The sequence below is a fragment of the Vanessa cardui genome, chromosome 9 (genome assembly GCF_905220365.1).
Source record: "Vanessa cardui chromosome 9, ilVanCard2.1, whole genome shotgun sequence".
Lineage (NCBI taxonomy): Eukaryota > Metazoa > Arthropoda > Insecta > Lepidoptera > Nymphalidae > Vanessa > Vanessa cardui.
The window spans coordinates 4,297,877-4,323,792 of NC_061131.1; the positions used below are offsets into that span (position 1 = coordinate 4,297,877).

General features: G+C 31.4%; 1 protein-coding gene across 1 annotated transcript in view; it reads right to left on the reverse strand.

The window, feature by feature from the left end:
* LOC124532527 overlaps positions 1-25,916 on the reverse strand; it is a 114,861-nt gene that overhangs the window by 25,022 nt on the left and 63,923 nt on the right. Inside the window, exons 3-4 of the mRNA XM_047107462.1 lie at positions 22,449-22,523; positions 22,139-22,285 (exon numbers count right to left, since the gene is read on the reverse strand). Coding sequence (XP_046963418.1) covers positions 22,139-22,285; positions 22,449-22,523 — 222 coding nt within the window. The remainder of the gene's footprint in view (positions 1-22,138; positions 22,286-22,448; positions 22,524-25,916) is intronic.

The following is a 25,916-nucleotide window of genomic DNA, read 5'->3' on the forward strand; positions in this document are numbered from 1 at the left end:
ACAAGTACTTGTATTTAATTTGTAATATGCTTAATATATTTCTAATACAGAGTAACGAATTAAATTACCAATTCCAAACGAAACTTTACATACAATACAATGCTTTACGATATACTTTTACTACTTGTTGTTGTACTATAATTAGATAGATACATATATGTATGCATTTTAGATATCAGGTACTGTACATTGTTTTGTATATTTTTTTAATATATTAATATTACAATGTATTTATTTATTATGTTTATATCTGCTCTGTACACCCCTACCTCTTTCTATATCTGTTTTCCTCTACCTTAAGGTTGCCTGGAAGAGATCGCTGTGTTAGCGATAAGGCCGACTCTTGTACATCTTTCATCTAACCGTGTATATGTGATTTATTTACTGGTGTACAATAAAGAGTATTTTGATTTGATTTGATTTGATTTGATATACTTCTATCAATAATCTATATTAATATTATATATTTGAAAGTAACTCTGTCTGTCTGTATGTCTCTCGTTCTTTCACGACAAAACAACTAAACCAAATTTGGTATGAAGCAAATTTGAACTCCGAGATAAACATAGGCTACTTATTTGTTTAACACATGATAACCAATACCCTAAAACGCGAGAGGCGAGAACGAAAGCTAGTATTTTAAGTATGTGTAAACTCCAATATATATAAATTTAAATTTATTCCCTCTGATGAACAAGTCTAATACTATAAAAGTATATAAACAAAGGTAACCAATTATCTAATACCGTTTCCCATTTACTCAGGCTATCGTTCCCAAGCTATAAAATAAACCTTTAATGAAATAGCGGGATCTTAACAGATCGTAAAGAGTAATAAGAAAAAACATAATGTTTTATTCATTGACAAACGTTTTTTATGTATCCTACTTTAAACCACCCGAGTAAAGTTATTGATACGTCGTAAAAACAATTTCAATTAAAGATTTACTCATTGAAAATCGACATGAGGAATCGTATTTCACGTAGATTGCAATAAAGATATATGAGTGTATTGGAAGGCGTGTTGTTTCATATGCACTGTGTTTTGTAACTCGACTTTATATAATTGGTTAAAATCTTTTTAAAAATGCATATATTCAATTATGATAAAGTATGAATCACGGTTATAAAAGTAAAGTAACAGCCTGTACATTTCCCACCGCTGAGATAAGGCCTCCTCTTCCATTAAGGAGAGGGTTTGGAACATATTCCACTTGGTGGCTTGGTGAAATGTACATGTGGCAGAATTTCGATGAAATTAGACACATGCAGGTTTCCTTACGATGTTTTCCTTCGCCGCCGAGCACGAGATGAATTATAAACACTTATTAAGCACACATATGTAGTGGTGCTTGCCTGGGTTTGAACACGCAATCATCGGTTAAGATGCACGCGTTCTAACCACGGCTATACTAGCGCGAAATGCATAAAACTTAATAAAAATTAAAGTTAGCTTTATAACTAAGTTTCACTTTACCAATTACTTAATAAAAATGTTAAACATTTATAAATAAGGCATTAAGTACTTAGTTGTGATGTTATAGATGATAAGAAAGCGTCGAGTAAGTTTACGTTTTGGTATTAACATTAAATAGCATATTAATATTAATTAATATATTAAGTATAAATTAGCATATTTAATTATTTTTACCTAAAAAAACATTTAATTCGATAGGCAGATAATAGTTATTATTGAGTTCCTAATCAGCACTTCTTGGTAGAATTTGTAACGTTTTTATGGTTCAGTCAGAGTAAGAAAACCTTCGTCTGTTTTAAAAATTAATTCCTTTATCAAGTCTTATACTCTTAGTACCTTTTGAATCTAAACGTCAAATCATTGCAACGTAATATGTCATTCTCGATCAGTCAGGCAGATTACCGCTCATACTGAGCACACGAAAATAGATCTTAAGCTGACGAACCTTTTCTTACCCCGACTGTACAAATAAACTTGACCAAATGATATTTGTACCAATTCTTAGCGATTGAATAAAGATTGTTAAAAGATATTGATTTAATACAGGAACAATATATACATTATTTATGTATAGGTTATAACCATATCTTAGATTATCAATTAACTGCCAGCCATGTGTACTTAATGACACTAATTCACTGCTCGGCGGTAGAGTAGCTGGTAACTAGTATGCACTAGATTATACACATGCACGTATATTTATGGCAAGTGAACATGGTCTGAACAATTTATTATAATTATGCTAGTTTCGTTTGCAGGTGTCAAGTATAAAAGTATCATATGTAATATTCCAAACTATAATCCTAAATTAAATATCTCCGAGAAAATTTTTATATATATTACTTCATCAATGATATTCTAATAAACAGATATGTTATACCCATACTAAACAATAGAAAACAGTGTGCCGCGCCAGGGACCTTTAATTTTACATTTCGTTACAAGTAAAAAGGATAGCTTGATAAAAACATTAAGTAAAAGGGACAACTAGATGTTTTAATAACGCAAAACGTATTACTACGTAATTATGATGTATTATAACGTATTACTACGTAAAACAACTAAAGACAAACGTCCCAATTAGGACGTTTTCTAGTCTTCACTTTTTGCGTGTTAATAACATATCTGTTTACTAGAACATCATTGTACTTCATACAAACTATTCAAAACGGTTCGTGGTGCAAAATAGCAAAATATAACGTAACAGTTTTTGAAATATAATTTATGTTGACATATTCATATTAAGGCTAAATTATGTTAATGAAGAACATTTAGTAAAATATGCTATTTTCATAAATTTCTTATAATATTAACCTGGATTAATCCTAAGAATTGTTTGTTCATTTTATACAAAGTAAATTTCCACGATAAAATAATCTTCAGTAATAAAGTAACGTGTATTTAAAATTTTTCTCATTTAGATAGTTTCAAAACAACATACGCAAATCAAGCCAAAAAAAAATCAATGATGAAGTTAAAGTTCATTGGACCGTGTTTTTAAATTTCGAACACTAAAATAAAAAACCAATGGAGCGGAAACAACGAATACGCATAAAAGTGTTCTATTCGCCACAAACGCAATAGTCTATAAGGGCAGACATTGTCCCGGTAACAGGATTGCGATCGTTTCATTTACATTTCCCGGGAGGAGTGGGAGTGAGCCGCAAACATAGTAATTCAATCGTGTGTGATGGCGATGTGCGTAAGAATTGATACCAGATGCGGCTCACGTTCGACAGAGAACTATAGTATTCTAAATAACATATAAATTATTCAATACGTATTCAAACAGTTCGATTTTTAAAAATAAAAAAGAAAAATCCAAAATGTTGAAATAAAATGTTTGAACAATTAACAAAGTATACTTATGACTTTTTAGACTTGGATTTCAAGTTTGATGAACGGAAAAGGCACTGCGATAGCAACAACTTAATAGACAAACAATTACTTAAAAGACTTGAAGTGTATTAAGTAATGTCTACCTGATGGTAAATGGTCACCACTGGCCATAAGTAACTGCGTTGTAAGAAGTATGAACCATTTCTTATATCGCCAATGCGCCACCAACCCTTGTAACTGTACTGACTCACTCATTCTTCACCGGAACACAATAATACCTACTAAGTACTGTAGTTTGATGATAGAATATCTGATGAGTGGTACCTACCCAGACAAGCTTGCACAAACCTCTACCAAGTATTTGTTAAGTCTTATGACATATTTCTTCTAAAAAATAAAAGTCTGGTGAGTTATATTTTGTCATAAGTACAGTCACGGCAAGAAAAGTTTTCGTGTACTCAGTATGAGTGATATTGCTCTACCGATCAAGAATGACATTGCGACGCAATGATTTGATGTTTAGATCCAAATGGCACTAAGAGTTTAAGACTTGATAAAGGAATGAATTTGAAAACTGACAAGGTTTTCTTATTTTGACTGTACATAACTTCTCTTCGCTTCGTGATACGACAGTTACCTAAGATAATAGATTCGTATTTCGCATTGTCTGCGGGAGTGAGACCCGCGGAATGTTGTTATTTAATACGATTACTTTTGAGCCTAACAAGGAAACCCGCTATCACGAACAGCTTATTTTCTAAGAATGCTGAGTAGGTGTTATACGAAATTATAATAATATCATATTTAAATTACATTCCAACAAGCTTACCATAAATATCATTATTACCGATTATTATCAGGGATTTTAAACACCTTACGAATAATGTTTCTTAAAGTATCAATAAAGAGTATTGTAGTTAAAACCTTTTTCTTTTAAGAAGAAAGGATTATGTCTCTTGTCGCTATTTATTTACACGACATATTCAGAATAGGTAAGATATACTTAAGTAAATAGTTAATTGAACAGATCGTAAGCAAGCTGCGGAGCAAAACTCCTTTCTTTATGGTAGATTAGAAGGCTATTCCACCACACTGCTCGAATGCAAGTAAGTGGCTACATGTGGCAGAATTTCATTCGACATGTGCAGCTTTTCTCACGATGTTTTCCTTTCTCAGCACGAGATGAATTATAAACACAAATTAAGTACACGAAACTAAGTGATGCTTTTCACTCATTAAAGCGGAGTCTGTCCCTGATAGAAGATATTTCCACTTCCTTCTATTCCTATGAAATTAATATTTGAACTAAAATAAATACATGACAAAATTCCTGGAAATACACATGTTACAAGTTTATCCGATGTCATTTCACTTCTCGAAAGCCCTGTGTATAAATATATATAAATACACGCGAATGTCATGAAACATTTAAAGCTTGTTTCTGCGATTATGTACTCGTATATACTAGTGTGTCTCTAGCGAATCTTCGCGTTTATTCAAAACATTTTTTTTGGAATTTCGAAACCTATGACGACGAGTGTTGGCACTCATCTACATTTGGGGCCAATATTATGAAACCTCTTTTAATGTTTTTTTTTTATGTCAAATAGTATACATTGTTTCAGTTTCAATATTTTTTCTCTTATACACCGGTAGTACCTACCTACCGGTCTCAAACGGGCCAGTAATTTTTTCCACTCTCTAAAATTAATTGTTTGTTAAATCGTAACAATTCAGTTAATTGCAATCAATAATTTTCTATAAAATGTAACCAAAATCGATTTTTATCCGTAGCTAACGCCGAATAATCACTGGGACAAAAATCGGCTTACGCTATTAATCAATAAGATGCGTTTTATTTATATTCTTTGAACATAATAATATTCAATATGAATTCGTCTCCTCCATTCAATGAGAACGAAGTTACTTGAGACACTTGATGAATTATTTCGTGTAGTTCTAAATTGTTTACATTCGCTTTTCCGGTATGTTTTCTAAAAATAGGCAATCTTAGGGTAGATTCTGTTCTGAACCGCGCATTGCCGGTGGTCACCCATAAACCGCTTCCTGTCCAATCCCACGCGAACACAAACGCCGGCATTCGTGTAACATATTACGAAAACTTTTAAAAACATACTCGTATTCTTGTCCTAGTTTCTTTACAAAAAGACAGCTAACAAATTCATCTTGTTATAAAAAGTTACGGAATGGTGTCTGTCATAAATTATTAGATTGAAACATTCAAACTTATTCAAAATATTTTAATATATCTGTTGTGTAATTCGAATTAATTTTAACGTAATATACTAGTTACTATATTACATTTATCTCGGGATATGGAATCATTTTAAATAATTGGTTTAAATTTTGGAATTTTGAAAATTTGTCTCCAAATATTCAATATATTATTTATAATTGCCCGTCATCTGTCATTTTTGCACCGCCTCTAAAATTCTGAACATTTATTACTTGAAACAACTATTTTATCTGGCCAGATATCAGATTTTCAAATTTAGAATACTTTATTTGATCTTCAATTATCTGTTAATAGTCAGTCATTGCACTCCAATCCCGAATATTTCGGGACGTATCAAATGTTCGTCTAAACGGATATTTACAAGGCAATAAAATGTATTTTTATCTTTGATCCCGCTGCGACGCGTGCTTCCTTTATCGATATCTTCCACTATTTCTTGAACACATATTTTAAATCTGACGGTTATCTTTATCAAAATAATTCATGTCTTACACCAGTAACACGTGGTTATTCTATATCCGGTTTGAAGGAAAAAGCCAGTGTAATCAAATGGACGAGAGTTAGTTACCGTAATTGGTACTGCGCTAGTATTGAGTATGATGATTAAATCCCAACAGAATCAATGTTATGGGCGGTATAGATTACTTATCATTAAGTAGCCCTACTTTTTTAATTTCAACGCTTTTAAAAAAAGTACGTTGACTTGTAATATGATTAGATACACCAATATATATTCTAGATTAGTGTAATTTTTTTAAGTCGTATATGCTTAAAAATATATTTTTCTGAAGCAATATATTTAAATATAGGGAAATATTTATTTAATGTTCTCTTCAAATGTCTCATTTAATTTCTTGGAATCAGATTTAAATGATAATTAATTTAAATATCGACCACGTTCACATCATTACGAATAGTTTCAATAGACTATTTTGGATATGATGATAGTTTAATGCAACGTCTGTACGTCACATGGAATGAAAACAAATATAACACATTATATGTATAATATAAACCTTATAACTCGGTTACCTAAATATGTCTATATTAATGTAGCCTTCATAAATTTTAAGTATCAATATGAATCTTCCCTGACAAAACTCCCACGATCATGAAAGAGGAAACGTTGATTCGTGGGCGTCACAATTGTATTCGTAAAATAGAATTCAAGCATACTTTAAATCAAACGACTTGACTAAGCTGTGTGCTATAGCCCTTATCATCGGTGTGTTAAATCCATTTTCCTAATAATCATATTTCAAAAATCGATTTTATACTTTAAGATTTATAACATACGGTTTCTTTTCAATTAAACTTGATATTGATAAATGTACACAGATGGTGAAATACAATATAAAATAGCATCTATTGTCATTTGTATAAGACTGAAAATGCTATGACAAGTGTTATAGTTGACGAGGTTTTGTCGGTAGTGAGCAATTAGCGAAGCAGAGGTTCGATACCGATTAAGTCATTATGCCCATTTGCTACACTTGCCTTTAATAGAACCAAGTCCAGCGTGAAAATTCTTTTTCCTTTTACATAGTTATTAAATCGACAGGCGTAAGAATCGAATTAATTGCACCATTTACAGCACAATAACTTAATACAACCGATAAGCCCGATTACTACGTATAATTTAGATTTTTAGAATAAAGAATGATTATACATATATTAGGAATCAATAATAGGCTACCAATTTTTTGTATTAGTTTTTAATTTATTGTTAATTCATCAATTTCCTTTAATTCATTGTGATTATTCTTCTCCACAAGTCATTAATTAAATGAAAAGTATACCTGAGCTCAACTTAAATACGGACCACTGACGTTTCACTTTTATATGAAATTAGATAATTTGAAAGCTCTGCAATATATTATAAAACATAATCGAAATCAATTATATTTTTATTTAAGTAGACTCATAAAAATCAATTTTAATCTTCTTGTTTCATCATTGCATGAAAACGATATTAAACAACAGAAAAATGTCTCTGCCACTATTTTAATAACAGATATCTTGTCAATTGAGATAATTTTATATACAATATGCCGGGAAATCAATAAATAATAAATTCGTATCATTTTATAATAAATATAATATTATAATGAGTAATATTGGAGATGGCTATGGGATATAAGTCAATATAATATTTTTATTCTAAATTTCTATAACAATGATTCGCCTTACACTCGACAGTGGAAAATATCGCTAAGTAAACAATGAGATTGACAAATGAAGTTCAGCCACGTGCATATCAATCAACCAGTTTGGAGTTGCTTAGTGGAATAAGGTCCAACCTAACTTTACTGTCGAAATAGCCCAGTGGCTAGAACGCGTGCGTTTTCACCGTAACTCTGCCACATGTCTATTCCAACAACCCGCATTGGAAAAGCGTGGTGGAATATGTTCCAAGCCTTCTCCTCAAAGGGAGAAAAAACTTATCCCAGCAGTGGGAAATTTACAAGCTGTTGTTTTCGTTAACTTTACTGGGAAGATTTAATGTGCACACTGTTCTTATTAATAGCAGTATAATAATATGAAAATAATGATAATAATATAGACTCACCATTTATAATAATAATAATAATTCTAAAACTGATTGAGTAATGGTAATAGATACTAATAGAACCATTTATTCCGCAAATTTAGCGCAATCATTTAACTGTGAGTAAAAAATTACTCAGAGAGTTAAGAGTTGTTTTTGTAATTTCTACATCTGACAGTTCGTAAGCCGTTCCACTTACGCTTAATAACGAATAAAAACATATTCCGCTAAGATACACGTTGCACGAATTAAATCAAAGATACTGAGCAAAGAGATGCAATATATCATTTACGTTTTAATTTTATCTCTGAATGCATTATCAGAAGTATTTTACGATCCGTTCTCTAAATATTTTCGTTTTAATTGCTTTTTATCTTTCTTTAGTACGCATGGAGAATAAATGTTATGATAATACAAGATTTAAAAGGTTTATATTTAATGTATGTTTTGAATGGTTCGTAGAAAGTACAACACAGAAAAGTACAAGAGTTTGATTCTTTAAAATTCTTCATTTTGTACAAAATTATTCTACTAAGTACTGACCCGCACTATTTTTTTGTTTTTTTTTTTTAGTATTTGAACGAACTGATAAATAGCCTGATGGTAAGTGGTCACCAATTTCCATAGATATTAGCGCCGTAAAAATATTAACTCTTCAATTCGCCACCAACTACGGAAACAATAATCCCTTGTGCCTATAGTTGCACTGGCTTACTACAACCCATTTTTTTTTAGTTTAGTATTTGCACGGACTGATAAATAGTCTGACGGTCAGTGGTCAACAATGTATTTAGATATCGGCGCCGAAAAAGAATGAACTCTTCAACAGTAACTTGAGGAACAGAAATCCCTTGCGCCTGTAGTTGTCGGAACCGGAACACATCTATACTAAGTATTGTAGTTTGATAACTATAAAATGGATAAGCGGACTTGTACAATCCTAACATCAAGTAAATATTTGAACAATAAAAAATATTGTTATCTCGATAAACCAAATAAGTAATATGGACAAATATTTAATATGGAATGTTAAAGTCCAAATACCACTTTGCATAATAAAATTCCAATTTAAATCTGAAAACTTTTAAGAGAACCTACTGAGATTGGATAATTTAATAACTTTGACAAATTTCCTCAAAAGTAATAAAGAAGAAACAAAAGAAATAAAACATGGAAAGGTCTGTTGTGAAGGACGCAGAGAGCTATAAAATAAAAATAACAAATGGGAACCGTCTGACGTAGATACAACTAAGTTCGAATATTTACATAACACAAAACTACCCCGAAACGGATTCGATTTTGATTTATACGAGCCAAAACATGTGTTCGAAGTTTTGAAAGTCAACCTTCGAAGTTTAAAATAGGATTGCATTTACCAGAATTCAAAACAAATATAACACAGTTTGATTCCTCAATCTTGTTCTTTCACTTGTTTTGTATTAATAAAATCCATATATTCACCGTTAATGTTTCAAACGATCTCCTTCACATGAAATAACATGTAACGCAATAAAACCTTTTTTTTTTAATTTGGAATTTAAAATAAGAATGCATTCATTTAAAAAATACATCCATCATTAATTTCGAAACTTTATATGAGTACCAAATTTGAACTGTTTTCTAATCGGATTCCTAGAAAATACAATGTGATCTTACATTTGGTTACTTCGACAAGATTCTATAAGGATTTTTCATTGAACTATTTTTCATTATACTGGAAATTTATTAAACCATAACAAAGCATACATTTTATATCTAAGACTTAAAATTGAAGTTCCTTCTAACTATTAATATTAAGCAAACATTTGAATCAAAATAATATGATCGATTTAAAGGATTGTATGATGTCATCTTATACCTATATCATGCATAAGCTTATAAGTAATTAAATACTCTTGTTTAGTGTAGAGGAGAAATATATAAGTTACGTCTCACGTCTAGACTTTGCGGAGATGAGCAAACAGTGGCTGAATAGCGGCTTAGATCTCTGACTGAGGGATTACGGAGGATAGCTATAAGACGGACAAGCAGAAGTAGTTGAAAGTTCTGTTGCTAGGGAAATTTCGAAGAGAACAAATTTTAATAGAAATTTTGACTTCAGATGAAAAAACATTTTCGTAACTCGATACTTAGATAGGCATATAGACCAGATTTTTGTTCTCGGTTTTATTTGAAGGTAATAAAACTGAACTGTACTGCAGTTTTGTTAAAGAATTTTATGATGTTAATGTGCCTTTGTCCATACGAGCAATAAAACTACGAATATTTGTTCAATAATATCCGAAATAGTATGTAGAAAATACCAAAATAAAACTTTTCAACTGCTTATTACCTCAGAAATATTAAAAAGAAGGATTTTTTAAATGTTAATCTGCATAGCAGTTGTAAGTAAACTTTTGTCCACGTTAATTTATCTATAACTTATCTATAACAAAATTATATAATTACATATTTAATAAGTCATCCTTTTACCAAGTCATTACATACGATTAAACGTAAGTAAACAAATTACAATTAAAAACTTCCATCATATATTATTTATACAAATATGTTGTCATTAGCTTTTTTAGCGAATCACACTATGTATGTCGCTTACGGAACTCACATTACTTGGTTGTAGAGCTCTCTCCTTATCCCAGCAGTGGGAATTTTCAGGCTGTTACTTTACTTCGACATAAGAAACGGTTAGTTTTTTAACATCAATGACTATGGATTATGTTAATTACCATCATGATCCCATTTGCTGACAAGACGATCTTATCGACTCTTAGATACGATATAAAATATATCCTACTATAATAGACATCAAATATTCCATTGTTTAGATTATGGGGATATAGTTTCATAGAACTATCCAGAACGTGCTGCGAATTAATGTAAGCAAATTTTGTTGTGCATACATTTCAAGTGTTAGGGTAGTGATATAGAGTGCAATATTTTCTTTTGTTCTCATCGTAGTATTAGGTACATAACATTTGGACGTAATATAGTATCAACGTGTTCGGTAGTTGGAACCAACGACTGAATTATCCAATTTAACGTTACTCTTCAAAAGATACCAAATAAATGTAATAGTATAAACAGAATTAATGGCTTGCTAAAAATTATGACAGTTCAGCTTATGTGTATGCTAATATATAAAATAATTAATAGCCTATAACGCTAATGATGTTTTTATCTAATTGTCGGACAAACTACTGGATCACCTGATGGTACCACCACCACCAATAGACCATTGTGCTGGATGAAATATTAACCTTTCCTTACATCGCCAGCGTGAAACGTGTAGTTACACTGGCTCACTCACTCTTCATACTGGAACATAACAATACTGAGCGGTACTCTGTAGCCGTAAAATATCTGATGAGTGGGTAAGAACCAACCCAGACGGCCTTCAAAAACCCTACCACCAACACACAATATTAAGATTGTACATTTATTTAAATACATTTCTATAATATAACTATTGAATGCATGCTTTGACTCATTTCTTTGCTCCTGGACCTATGTAATCATAATATTAAAATATGTCGGCTTAAACCTTACCGATATATAGACATATGGATACGAACGTGACAACTGAAGGCTTTTACTCTGCACTTACGGAACCCTAAACAAAGAACTTTTACTGTCTAGAATAGCAGCCACATTATCCAAAGCAAACAAAAAATCTATCAGAAAACATTCTCTCACAAACCTATAAGCAACAATTTCTATTGTCTCGGGAGGCGGTAATATCGAACAATAGTCGTGATTAGCTGACGAGTGATAGAGACAGAAATATAGCTGCGGCATATTGAGTAAAAGAGACAGAAATATCAGGGTGCAAGCATTGCATAAAAGCTTGGGAATAAACAATGCTAGTCAAAGGACTCTGTATTGGTAAAACACATACATAGAAACAATTCCAACCCAATTAATAACATAATATTATATTATGTTAAACGTAAAACAATGATGTCGGTAAAAGTAACACGTAAAAAAGAGACTATAGAAAGGAATAATAAAAAATTTAAGGTTTTAGGTTTTTTTTTAGTTTAATCAATGGGACTGATCTTTAATGTATCATATAATTTTAGAATAATCGGTGAATCTAATAACTTATTTTTTGAATTTATTCATTTTTTTTCCATAACAAATAGACATTTTCAAATTTTAAAATTTCCTTTCAAATAATATGTATAAGATACATAAACACATAGATGTTAAAAAAAAAACAATTGAAATTAAATTAACCATTATAGATCTTTAAACCAAAAATTACAATATCTTTATTTACAAAGAGGCTGGCAATCCACTAAAAGAATGTCCACTCAGCGGATTTAAAACTGCTCTCTTTCTGCTTTTTATCACAGACCTATTTAAATTTTCATTACAATAATTTATTTTTATGAAAATAAAAATCTAAAATTATTTTTAGAATAATTCCTAGGTACAAACTTGTACATTATTACAATCTATTCAACAAAATGATTTAAATATTACAGACAAAAAAATAAATAAAAGCACGTGTTTGGGCTTTAATATTTAACAACAGACAAAATAAAACTATATAAAGAGAAACAATAGCATTGTATAAAAAGTGAATGTGGCAAAAACTAAGTATTATATTGTATTGTTAACGACGACACAAAAGCGATAATTAAAAGATCAGGTATAGTTCGGACCACCCGCTACTGTTGCTAGGGCTAGCAAAACTGCGTATTATAAATTAATGTAAAAAAAAAAATCTTTTGGATTTCTTGTTGGTAGAGCTCTATACAGCCAGCCTGGTTATGCTACCTAATTATGAGATATTGTACCGCTAAACAGCAATACTTAATTGAGTTTCTTTTGACGGTTCTTCTCAAATTTTCTTTTCCTAGCCGGTGGTGTTGTTAGTGTTCCATTTGACAATCAATTAGTAAGGTTTTGAATAAAGAATTTTGAGTTTGAGTTTCAAGTTGAGCACTTACCACTAAATAAAGATAAAAGTATAAAGACAATTACATCGTCAACACGTTGAACAGTTTTTTCATTTGCTATATTATAAGAGACTGGCTGTCTGTAACATCGTTTGCAGATGTTGAATAAGTAGTTTTTAGTACAGGAAAGTTACTCTGAGAATTATTGTTTTTTCTCCGAAACAACTTGCATAGTAAGGGTTGTATAGATCAGTAATTTTGGAACATTTGTTAAGATTAAGAATGAATAAGTAAGTGTGTGTCTATAAGTTAATTTGTAAAAAATATTAATATCTGTACACATGGTTTATTAATTTGAATATATCTAAAACAACAGCTGCTTACTTTCCGCGCCTACATGTATATTTGTTATAAAGAACGTTTTTATCATATCATTTTCTTTTTTATTGTAAGTTTTGCAATATTACAATATTAATCATTATTGAAAATAAATTTACCGTTAACAATAATTTACATATAAAATTTGCTATATACAGTACAGTTTGAGATTTTACGAGAAAATTGAATGGAAGCATACAAAATATGTGTTCTATGAAAAGATATAATACACTGCTTGATTATAATGATTGAATAACTTATTGTACGTACAGGCATTACATTTACCGAAACTGTAAACCGACTCAATAAAGATTATTTGATTTGAATTAACATTGTAAATCCGGGATGAATATGTACGGGTATAACTAAAATGAATCTACAGTAAGGTGGCGTGACGGAAGAAGCTCTAAATCTTCCCTTTTAGAGGAGTGAAGACATTCACCCAACCAGAAATATATACATACAAACATATATTATCCCTAAGTGCTAAACGTCAATTAGTAAAGTGTACATCGTTTAGAAAAGAAAAAAATTAATTAATTTAAAAAAATATAAAGTAATGATGATGACGAAATTAATTAATGATTTTTAGTAAGAACTTTAATATAACCTAAAATGTTTAAATATGAATACTATTTACGTTTCACATCTCTATAAAATCTTACAAGCATTTTGTTGATTTTTCTTTGATAAGTAAATTAATATTTACCTGCTCGATAACCCTGAAAAACAAACCCTTGCTTGTCCATTATTATAAAAAAGTTGACAAAAAGTTTACTAAAATTGTTTTTACAAATTCATACCTTACTGTCAGACCGATTCAATAATAAAGTTTGATTTCTTGAATAATTAATAAGTTAACTATTAATAATATTTAATAAAAATATTTTCAATCATACATTTCCTATATAACATAACGGCATAATTTCAACTGAATATATAAAACGTTAAGCTTTTACTTATTAAGTATTTTAATTTGACGTATTTTGCAGTTTAATTGAAAGTCTATAAAGACGGTTTTAATTGTTAAATAACTTTCGCGGATGTCATAAAGAGTTCGTATTTAAGTGGCTCAGAACAATAAAAGCTTATTAGTATGATAATAAACGAGAAGTTTCTATTGGAATCGCTCAACGTTTACAAAAGAGATATGCATACCAGGGGCAAGCTCCCACGATACGGCGCGCGGGTCAATCACACTTCACAGCATAAGAGTAACACCAAGCACACAACACCATCAATCACTTTGTAACACAAACGAATGACACTCGTATTCCAACGAATAAATATCTCCAAACGCGAAACACGTCCGTCCCGCTCGAAAGCTAAGCTGCAACTGAGTGGAAATGCGTCGCTGAGAAGTTGAGAACTCGTTTCTAAAGCCTTCATGGTAAGTGGCGCAAGCACAATGAGAAACGCGAGCGCCCGCGCACCTGTGTCGTAAATCGCTTTTTATTTTTGCCTGTATGTACGAGGCGACGAACTTTTCTGCGAGCCGGACGATCGGTTGATGACCCGCGCTCGAATTTAATGAGTCCTCGGCGTAGGACTCTAATTTACATTCAATACAATTTTAATTCCAAACTCGGTTCGAATTTAGCTTGGTTTCTGATTGCGGGTAATTCATCAAGCGTGTTTTGTCATTCGTCATTTGATTACGCGACGGCTGAATGGGATGACAAGAGTTATGGTTCGCGAAGCGAGTTTAAAAGGAGCTCAGTTGACGGCCGGTGATCTTAGTTATGCCAAGCTCGAGCTTTGGAATGTGGCGGCCGCCCTCGCCGCAAGGTCACGTGCTAGAATGCGCGCCATTACCTACCATCTACGAATCTGACTTACATTTTAACCATATCATTATAGCGTCTGTAATAATCTTGATTGAATAAGAAATTATGATCGATATAAAACTAGGTACATATTTAAAGTTTTGCTTCCAAATAATTTTATTTGTAAAATAAAATTAACTTCTTACTAGTGGTAATGAGTACATAGACTTAATACAAAATTAGACATGGCATTTTGAAATTAATAAATATATATCATTTCATGGGCACGCGTTGTGCTATCTGACACTAAGCTGAAACAATTATTAAACGTCGTGACGAATGAAACTAATGGACATACACGGTATGCAGTTATTTAATCCGATTCTCGTACCGATACGGTGTCGACATTATAATTTAATATGATAATCTTCTCAACAGAATAAATTAATGTTCCGATAAACATACATACAGGAATTTGTGTAATAGAAAAATAAACATTATGTTTAAAGCTTACAAAAAAGCATAGAAAGGTATTATATAAAAATCCTACAAAAAATATTTTAACAAACGATATATTTGTGATAATTATTACCTTTGTGATGTCATATAAGTATGAAAATAAAGGATACGACGATTAGAAAAAACAAACCAATAACTTTAAGACGAACATAAAAAGTTCGTTATCAAATTAATTGTATTAATTTACTGCTTACAAATGTATAACTAATGTTTGTGTGATCAGGTGGTAGGTGCAAAAAATGGAGCATACGTCCTTTTTTAGAGTTCCATCTTGCTTCAAGTCCAATTTTATTAAATTCGGTTTAGCCGCGAACAAAAGACCGGAAAACATAGTTACTTTCGTGATTATTCTATAAATCTATTTCATGTTCACGATGTTAAAATTTAGATTTCCAAAAATAGGAGAGATATACATACATTAATTAGTGACACAAATATCTTGTAAATCTGACAGCTGGCTTAAGTAACGCAGACAGCAGCAGAGCAAACTCTATGACATATTAAAAAGAATTCAAACTGTACTTATGATTGCCGTGAAATATAAGTTGTATTTTTATTTTACGATTTTCTGTCACGATAATAGCGCCACATACCATATAATCCGTGAGAGTACCCAATTGGTCACAAAAATTTCATTATAATTTTTTGCTGTTTAGGAGAGATGGAGTAATAACTACAAATGTTGTACTTTCATATATATTTTAATTTATACTTTTATATTAATTAAACTTCATATAACTTAACCGAAAAACAGACTAAGAAAATCATCGTCAATTTTCAAATTTATTCCTTTATCTTAAGTCTTAAACTTTTGAATGTAAACATCAAATAATTGCTACGCAATATGTCATTCTCGATTGGTAAAGCAGATTATCGCTTATAATGAGCACACGTAAAAAAAAGATCTTAAGGTGACGAACCTTTCTTACCCCGACTGTACATACGCATCATACATACAAAAATTATTTGAGGAATATTCAATGTTGTTTCGTATTTAAGGAACTAAATCGCAAGCTGAGAAAATCGTATGTAATAAATAAATCAATCGTAGCGCCATCATCGCGTGCGCGTAATCGCTTTACGATAGATACCAATTGGAATGACTCTACAAAAGCACCAATTCGTGACAAATCCATTTACGATATCTGAAAACTGGTTCTATATACCCGTATTCATATTTTAATGTAGCATTCTCCGAATAATGTATGTAATGTTTTATGGTGGCTTTTGATTATTTCATCTAGTAGATGCTCCTGCTCAAATTGGACCACTAATATATTTTGTTTTTCAGTCCAAGAGTTCACAGTAGTAACCATAAAAAAAAGCAAGTGAACTGTTAAGTAGGTAAAATTGTAAAAGTAATAGTATAAATAAATTTTTTAACAAAAAGAATTACTGATTTAAAAAAAAAACACTCTTTTAAAACTATAGTATGCACTAAAAAGTAATAAAAATAAATGCTTATTCAAATTATTTTTTAAATTCCTCCTAAGTTGAAATGAAAAATATTAAACTACTTAAAAGTCAATTTACGATTATATTTAAGATTTTAATTAGAAGCAAATTTTAGACTTACATGATTTTCATATGGATACCATCATCAAACTGAAAAAAAATAATATGGGACCGGATGGGAAGCACTAGCTTTCAAACAAAAATATCAAAATTGGTTCACCCAGTAAAAAATTATGAGGTAACAAACTAAAAAGAAACGAGAAGTATAGATAACTTCCTCCTGTTTGAAATCGGCTGAAAATATGTTTTATTAATTCTTACAAACATTTTTGAATAGTCATAAGACCACATATATTTTCTAATCTTCGGACATTCCACGTAGAAGACCCGCCAAAAAATCCCCAAATAGTCAAGTAGGTGAAATATAATCAAATTAAATTTTATCATTTATGAAAATCAACGAACGCTAATCCAACACTTGGAAACATAATAAACAACTAATTTCAAGCACTCGTATACGTATACGTCAGTATTAATAAATTATTTAAACAGCCATAATAAGGGCTGGTATCCGTTTTATTTAATCAACTCTCCACAGTAATTCTATATTGTATATGCATTAAAGTTACGTCCATTGTACGAGCTATAATGATTAGGTTCCGGTTTTAAATTAAGACGAATAAAGGGAAATGACGCTGTTACCCTCCCATTCTCCTGTTTATATGAAAATATATCAATATATTTTTCGTCAGTTTATGCGCAAACAATGTATGTACACGTTTAATTTGTTCTGAGATATGTTTAAGATTTATTTTATGTAAGGCTACTTAATGATAGCACCGAGCCTTAAACATTCGAATCGAGACAGTCTTAATGTTTTTATAGTCTTAATGTTGTGGACTTTCAGGCGGGACATTGTACAACAATTTAATTGTATTTAAGTTTCATAAGTTTGTATTTCAAATGTCGGACAAAAGTTACTACTGTATTTTTGCCGATATGTCTACTCTCTGTAATTTTGTAAAATTACAATTCAAAAGTACTTTATTTATGTAAGCTTAGTATATAATTTAGTTTTAGCATTCAGTATAGATTTAAAAAAAATCTATCTATCTATTTAGCTGTCTAATAGACTCCAAGTATTCTCCTGAACAAAAGAGAAAACCTAACAACTACAAGTGTTTAACCTTATCAGATAACAACAACAACAACATCAGCCTGTAAATTCCCACTGCTGGACTAAAGACCTCCTCTCCCTTTGAGGAGAAGGTTTGGAACTTATTCCACCACGCTGTTCCAATGCGGGTTGGTAACAAATAAAATCAAATCAAATCAAAATAAACTTTATTCGAGTGGGCTTTTACAAGCACTTTTGAATCGTCATTTAACAACTAATGAAGCTACCATCGGTTCGGAAGATAGATTCTACCGAGAAGTACCAGCATGAAACTCAGTAGTTACTCTTTTTCAACATTTAAAAAAATACAATCATATGTATTAGTCAAATAGTTTACTATGTTTACTATCTTGACTACATATACATACATAGATATATAACATTAGGTATGTTTCTTTACTACTTATAAAAATATTTATTCCTCCATCCTTTCACCCCTTTAGAAAGACTCGTCACAGTGGATTCGATAAATGTAAACAAATCAAAATAGGTCGGTGAAGTTAAACGCTTCCCGTACGAATATTGCTGAAGTAAGATTCGGCCTATGTTTGCAATCTTATTTGATGTGCCGCCCGGCGAGCCAGCCGGTATTAAGGCTTCATGTTGATCTAGGAAGCGATAGGTTACTATTTATTTGGCTATATTCCACGCTGTAATTTCGTTATTATGATAATTTTTTAGTTGTTGGTAATAATTTACTGTTAAAAAGGACAACATTTAACATTTAACAACATTAAATTTGATATTTTTTTTTATAATTTATATTAAAGATTACAAAACATATTCAACTTTATTGCTTGCAATTGTTATTGATAAAAATCTCTCAATTTATGTTTCACCGTTTGTAATCCAGGAGGAGACATTAATTTCCGAAGTTGCGATATATTTAATAAATTTAAATATTTATGTTGAATAACATTTCAACTTTGTTTTTGTCTATACGCGTCGGAGGCGTCAAGTATATTATACTTGTTTGTTTGACTAAGTTAATGCTAATTTTTGGATTGTATAAGTTGCAGGACACGTACAGCTGTTTTCACGATATTATTTATTCCTTGATCCTTTTGTAAATTACAATAAAAAAATATATTAATCATATATATATACACCAACCCGTATTGGAACAGCGTGGTGGAATATGTTCCAAACCCTCTCCTTAATGGAAGCGGAGGCCTTATCATAGCAGTGGGAAATGGACACGCTGTTACTTTACTTTACTTTACTTTACTAGTATGCTATTTGCTATACAATATCAGTATTAGACGATCGCTTACTTCAATACAACCGTTACCTTAGTTCTGAGTACTAGTCACGTAGAAGTTTGGTCGCAATAATCCCAAGTGGAGTAGTAACGGATGGGGTTTGGTACAAGTAGGAAGTTTACAGTTTACAGGAGTCTGACAGGACACTCAGACATTTGTCTAATTTATTGTTAAGAGTTATTATACTTAAAACATTTGTAGCATTATGTTACATTGTTATTATACAATTATATACATTGTAATGTATTTTAAATTTTACACCCCACTATCACGTGTATAATATGCGCATTCTACCTCAAAACAAGTATCGATAAAATTTGCAATTTATAACATTTTAGTTCGAACTCTACAACGCTACTTGTAAAGTCCTATGTCTCTTAAAGTTTTTGTAAAGAAATAAATGGGAAGTCTTATAAGATCGATGTTCTATTAATACTTCAAAAATGATTTGTTTAATACAGACTAATGTAAATTTTACGTCAGAGGAAATTCTCATTTACAAATATTTAGCTCAATGTAAGTTATGCTTTATTTCTCAGATGCTTTCAATAAATCAGGAAGCCAGTCACGAGCTAGCAGCGACTACTCGCTTACTGTATTTATCTGCCGTTTATATCATTTTGATTAATGACACTTTTAGAAGATTTTCTTATTTAAAAATTGCCTCTATTTTAATACGATTACTATTTCTGTAACAAGGCCGTTTTGTGGTTAATTGTAAAATATAATAAACCGCAGAAATATTAAAATACATATATTGAATTTGAGAAAATAAAATATATAATATGTTTAACTCGAGATTGTAATTCGCCTCTACAGTTTGTGTTCTAACAATGAAAAAAGATTATTAAGACTTTTGACGTACAAACGGATACCTATCAAATCTTTTTAGGAATGCCTTTACTAGCAGATTTCCCGCCTTATGAATTGTAGAGACTATATTACGTTTTTAATTTTATTGAAGTAAATGAGTTTACAAAAACATTTTTCTTAACATTTACGACGTTTACTGTTTGTGTCTAAGACGGCTCAGACAGCGGCAGGCGAGACTGCCTCGTAACATACATTAGCGAGGAGATTACTTTTTCACCCCCAGAGGAAGAAAGAGTTAAGATGTAGAGTGTAGACGTTACGAGTATGTTAAAATTTTTCTCGTATATAGAGGCTGATCTGTACTAACTCTATTTTCTTTAAATCAAATTGCCGTAATTTTTTTGATATTTGTGGCTAACATAAGTTAAGTAATTAAAGTAATTACATTTTACAAACAATTGCATCTCTACTACCGTATTGCTTTTAATAATACACAATTTATTTACTAAGTACTTTTTTACAAGCCTATCTGGATAGTTACGATCCGCTCATCAGATATCCTACCGCTAAGAAGCAATACTTAAATATTGTTGTTTTCCGTTTAAGGTTAAGTAAGTTAAGTAAACCAGGGTGATCTTAGCTCCCAATGTTGATAGCGCATGGGCAATATAAATAATGTTTAATTGTTCTTACAGCGGTAATATATGAGCTGTGGACCACTCACAGTCAAGAGGCCCATTTACGTGACCGTTTTCCTATACAATAAAATCAATTAAAATGAAATGAAAAACATTCTAATTACTCAGAGTTTTCATCTTATCAATGCAGTCCTCAATAAACTTGAAACGAGTTCTTATGCTCAAGATTTAGAGTGCTTCTTTCATAGTATTTATATTAAAGGCTATAACTTAAGCTTCCTTCTCAGAGCGCTTGTGGTCTAGCGCTATATTGGCTCTACTTCAATATGCACTTAATATAACTGCTATAGCATACCACCAATTAAATCAATAGGGAACAATAGTTTAACCTGAGTTTAACCTTAGGGAAATCTTAGTTTTCAGAATTGTTTATAAATAAAAAAAAACTTTTTTCAAATATATAATCACGATACTATTTATCTTGTTTACATCATATAAGTATATTTAAATTAACTGTTTTTTTCAACATACAAACCCATATAACCCTCCCTCCCATATAAGCTCCCTCCAGGAAACTCCTATGTTTATATGATTTCCCCTGAGAACGGGCAAGAACCACAGTGTTTTCATGTGATCATTTGCATTTATAATTCAACTCCTATTCGGTGGTAAAAGGAAACATCCCGAGGAAATTTATATGGTGGCAGACATTTTGTCACGAATTCATGCACATTGGAACACCGTTATATAATAAAATCACTGCCTACTAAAAGAACACGGTTGTTACTTTCAACAATAGCCTGTCAATTTTCCACTTGGCTCTGGCCCCCTCTCCCTTTGAGAAGGTTTGGAATATATTCCACCACGCTGTTCCAATACGGGTTGGTGGAATACACGTGTGGCAGAATTTCTATGAAATTTGTCATGCATGTCATTTCCTCACGATGTTTTCATTCATCGCCGAGCCCGAGATGAATTATAAACACAAATTCAGAACATAAATAATCAGTGGTGCTTGCCTGGGTTTGAGCCTGCAATCATCGGTTGAGATACGCGCGTTCTAACCACTGTGCCATCTCGGCTGTTACTTTACTGAAATTTCATACCTGGTCAGGCGTATCGGTCTCGAACGCGTGGCAGTACTGATGTGTCGGTTCGGAGCGCGGCTCGCGAGCCACGAACGCGAAGAGGGCGCGCGCCGCCTCACACGTCGCATACGATATCCGCCGGAGCGCGTGCGACATGCGCACACTCTGTGAATATATAAATTATTATAATAATTCTGATAATACAATAAAATAAACACCTACTACGCTTCTCTAATGGTTAGTATGCATTTGTAGGTTTGTTTGTGGAAATTCAAAAATCATACCATAATAAGTAATTGAATTAACAAATTAAGTAGATGTGGCTTACCTGGTCTTCGGGGTCGCATACCTTCACCCCCGAAAGCGCGACCACTACCAGTACCGGCACCGCATGCCCGCTCTCCTGCTGGCGAATGAGAAAGTATTATGCAACAAATACTAAGACATAAATAATCAAAATAAAATCTTAGAAGAAGTGAAAATGGTTACGATTAAATCTTGAATATAATTTATAGAATTAAATACGTAGCAAAATGTTAATATGTACAGTTCCATTACTTATATTAATTCCACTCTTTCAAAGGTGAACTGGGTATGTCTTTGTGGGCTAAGATTGCCATTGCAATCTTTACAAATCACATACATACTTACGACCAGTGTATCAAAACATCGTGAGCCATCTGTAGTCCCAAGAAAGGTATTTCTATTGTACATTCATCTACAAAGCGAGTGAAGTCACGGAAGATATCAAATAAAATAAAAGATAATTATATATATAACATGATAATTTATTATTATTTTATTCGAATACCTTTTGATCTCATAGACAGTACAAAAAATCTTCCTCAAATCATTGTAGGCAGTGAAAATTTTAATCATATAATGGATTATTATTTCTCTAAACATTCTAAAATAGCACTAAAACGCGCTGTTAACCGACAAAGAACCATAAATTTTTCGGAGATTAAGCGACTCTAATTCTGTTCCTGTTTAAATTTATTTGCATGAACACGGAGCGTACACTTTATGAGTGTTGATACTTTTAATTAAAAAGTATTTTTTTTCAAGTTCAACCAGTATTATAGAATTTAAAAAGTGAGGATTCTATACAGTAAATGAAGAATGCAGCCAATAATAAATACGAATTAATATATAAAATATCTTCTGTATAATCGGAAGGAATGTTTACAAGATATTTTTTTTTTTACCTACAATGTAATGTCGTTTGACATTATATTAATACAAGATAGTCTATTATACACAACGGATATACAAGCTCACTAAATTATACAAATTTTGTATAAAATTATACAATCTAGCAGCCCTGCCACTGTGATAATGCGATGTTGTTTTTAATAAAAACAACACAAAATTTCTAATTTATTTATAACTATTTGAAATTTATATTTTGTAAAAGCTTAATCTGTAAAGCCCGTCTAAAGATATACGTCAACCGAATTATTTTACCACCAAACAAATTATTTTCGAAACATGCATTCCCAGTAGCAGTCTTGCTCACGTTTGTTTTTGTGAAATTTCATTCATGTTTCAATGAAATTCTGTCACACGTGAATCTACTAACGCGCAGTAGCGTGGTGAAATATGCTCCTAAAAACAAAAGTAGGCCTGAGCCCAACAGTGGGAAATTTACACTGTTACAGTACAGTACTGATAAATATATTTCGTAATAATTATCACGGCTTACAGTCAGTTGAATTTTATTTTTCTACTAAACGTCAAATTTATTAATGAATGTAAAATCATTAACCATTATAATACCCGTCCGGTTTACTTAATCAAAATCGGAAATCCTTGAGAACCGTAGATAAGTAGCTCAAATATACTCGAGGCTCTCCGAAGGGTGAGAGGGAGAGGAGGGTGCACTCTCATTAGACATTTTAATTAAGCCAGATCTGTCAGCTCTGCGATTGTCATCCTTTACCTGAGCCTCGCAGATAATGCCTAATAAAAAGAGTCGGAATAGCGGCCTTTTATACGAAAGTACGGCCGTATTTAGTACATGTTCATTGCAATGTAGGAAGGCTAACTGGCTAACAACATCCATAAACATAATTATTGAGACATAAGACACTCTAAGTAATGATTAAACATCCCTTACGTGATCATATTTACGCTAACAAAATTGTTTTTTTTTTTTTAATTTCTTTTGCTTGTTTTACGCTGGATCACTCTATCTCCAAATTGGAACATCATTATTATGCATTGCTGTTTAACGCTAGTATATCTGATGAATGGATTATACCCACAGGGACTCACACAAAACCGCCAGGAACTATATTTAAATTATAATAGGTATTCGATCTTTTTAAAGTAATTTCTTTATAATCATATTTTGGCGTGTCAAATATTTAAAGTTAACTAACAGCATATGAATTCATATTATATTAAACGTTACTAAATAACTTTTTAGCCAAAACTGGGATTTGTACTCGAAATCTCGGCATCTGTAGCCAACATATATTAATAACTTTTAAATGTTATTACGAAAGGAAAAATTGAATACATTTTTACATTTTTTAATTAACTCTTTCTATCTAGATAATATTAAACGTGAGGAGTTATAGCCGGAGCTCAGCGGGAGATGTTTGTATGCAAATGGCGAGTTATTCGGCGTCGGACGATATTGCGACCCCATTGTGAAGCCGCGGCACAAACAGGCCTAAGCCTTGGCTGAACTGGATCAAGGACTGGAGTTAGTATTTGATTTATTGATTACTAGCTGCGAGTCTGTCTGCATGAAATTCCAATAAAAATTCTTAAGTTCATAATTCTGCATACATATTACTATCTAATACAGTATTTTCTAGTGTGAATATTTTTTTTTCATCGATTGAAGTGGTAATGGCAGAATAAAAGTATTTAATGCAAAGGGTTGCCAGTGCAAAAAAAAAAATTTTATTTATTTAAATTCCTACCATAATTTATTTTCGTTGACTATAGATTAATATAGTTCATTTATGTCTTCTTTAATAATATTACGGTATTTAAATCACACAATGATTTATGTCATGCATATAAAACTTAACTGTGATGGGAAACAGATAATGGTGGTTCTCATAGCACTCTGTTACAGTTATTAGTGATGAGATAAGCACACTCTACTAAAAATCTCGACGTTTGACATCTCGAAATTATGATGAAGTTTTAATTAATTTGATCTATTTCTGTTATTCAAGTTCTCCGGCATTATGATTATGTTTACAGAAAATCTGCTAAAATTGTATATCAAAAATACAAAACTATTATACTTACATAAAATCTGGTTTTGATACACAAAAATAAATCTATATTAATATTATAAGTGTGAAAGTAACTCTGTCTATCTGTCTGACTTTCTATCGCTCTTTCACGGCCAAACCGCTGAACCGAATTTTATGAAATTTGGTATGAAGCAAACTTGAACTTCAAGAAAAGACATAGGCTTTTTTTGCCTAACACATGACAACCAACACCCTAAGCCGCTGGCGACTTCTAGTCATATATATATATATATATATATATATATACATATATTTTTTATTCCAACAATATATATATATATATATATATATATATAGTGTTGGAATAAACAAGCAACATCAGCGTCAAGTCACACAACTACTCTATTTAAAAAAAAAAGGCGAGAGATTCGCAGTTGACACATTGAGAATTGTAATGATAATTATTACGGTGTAATGTGATTATTGATGGTTATTTGTGTTGTAGACTACATGTTTTTCTATTGTGGTAGATTGATTGTTATTTTAAATTAAAGATAATTGTTTTAGAGGTTAAC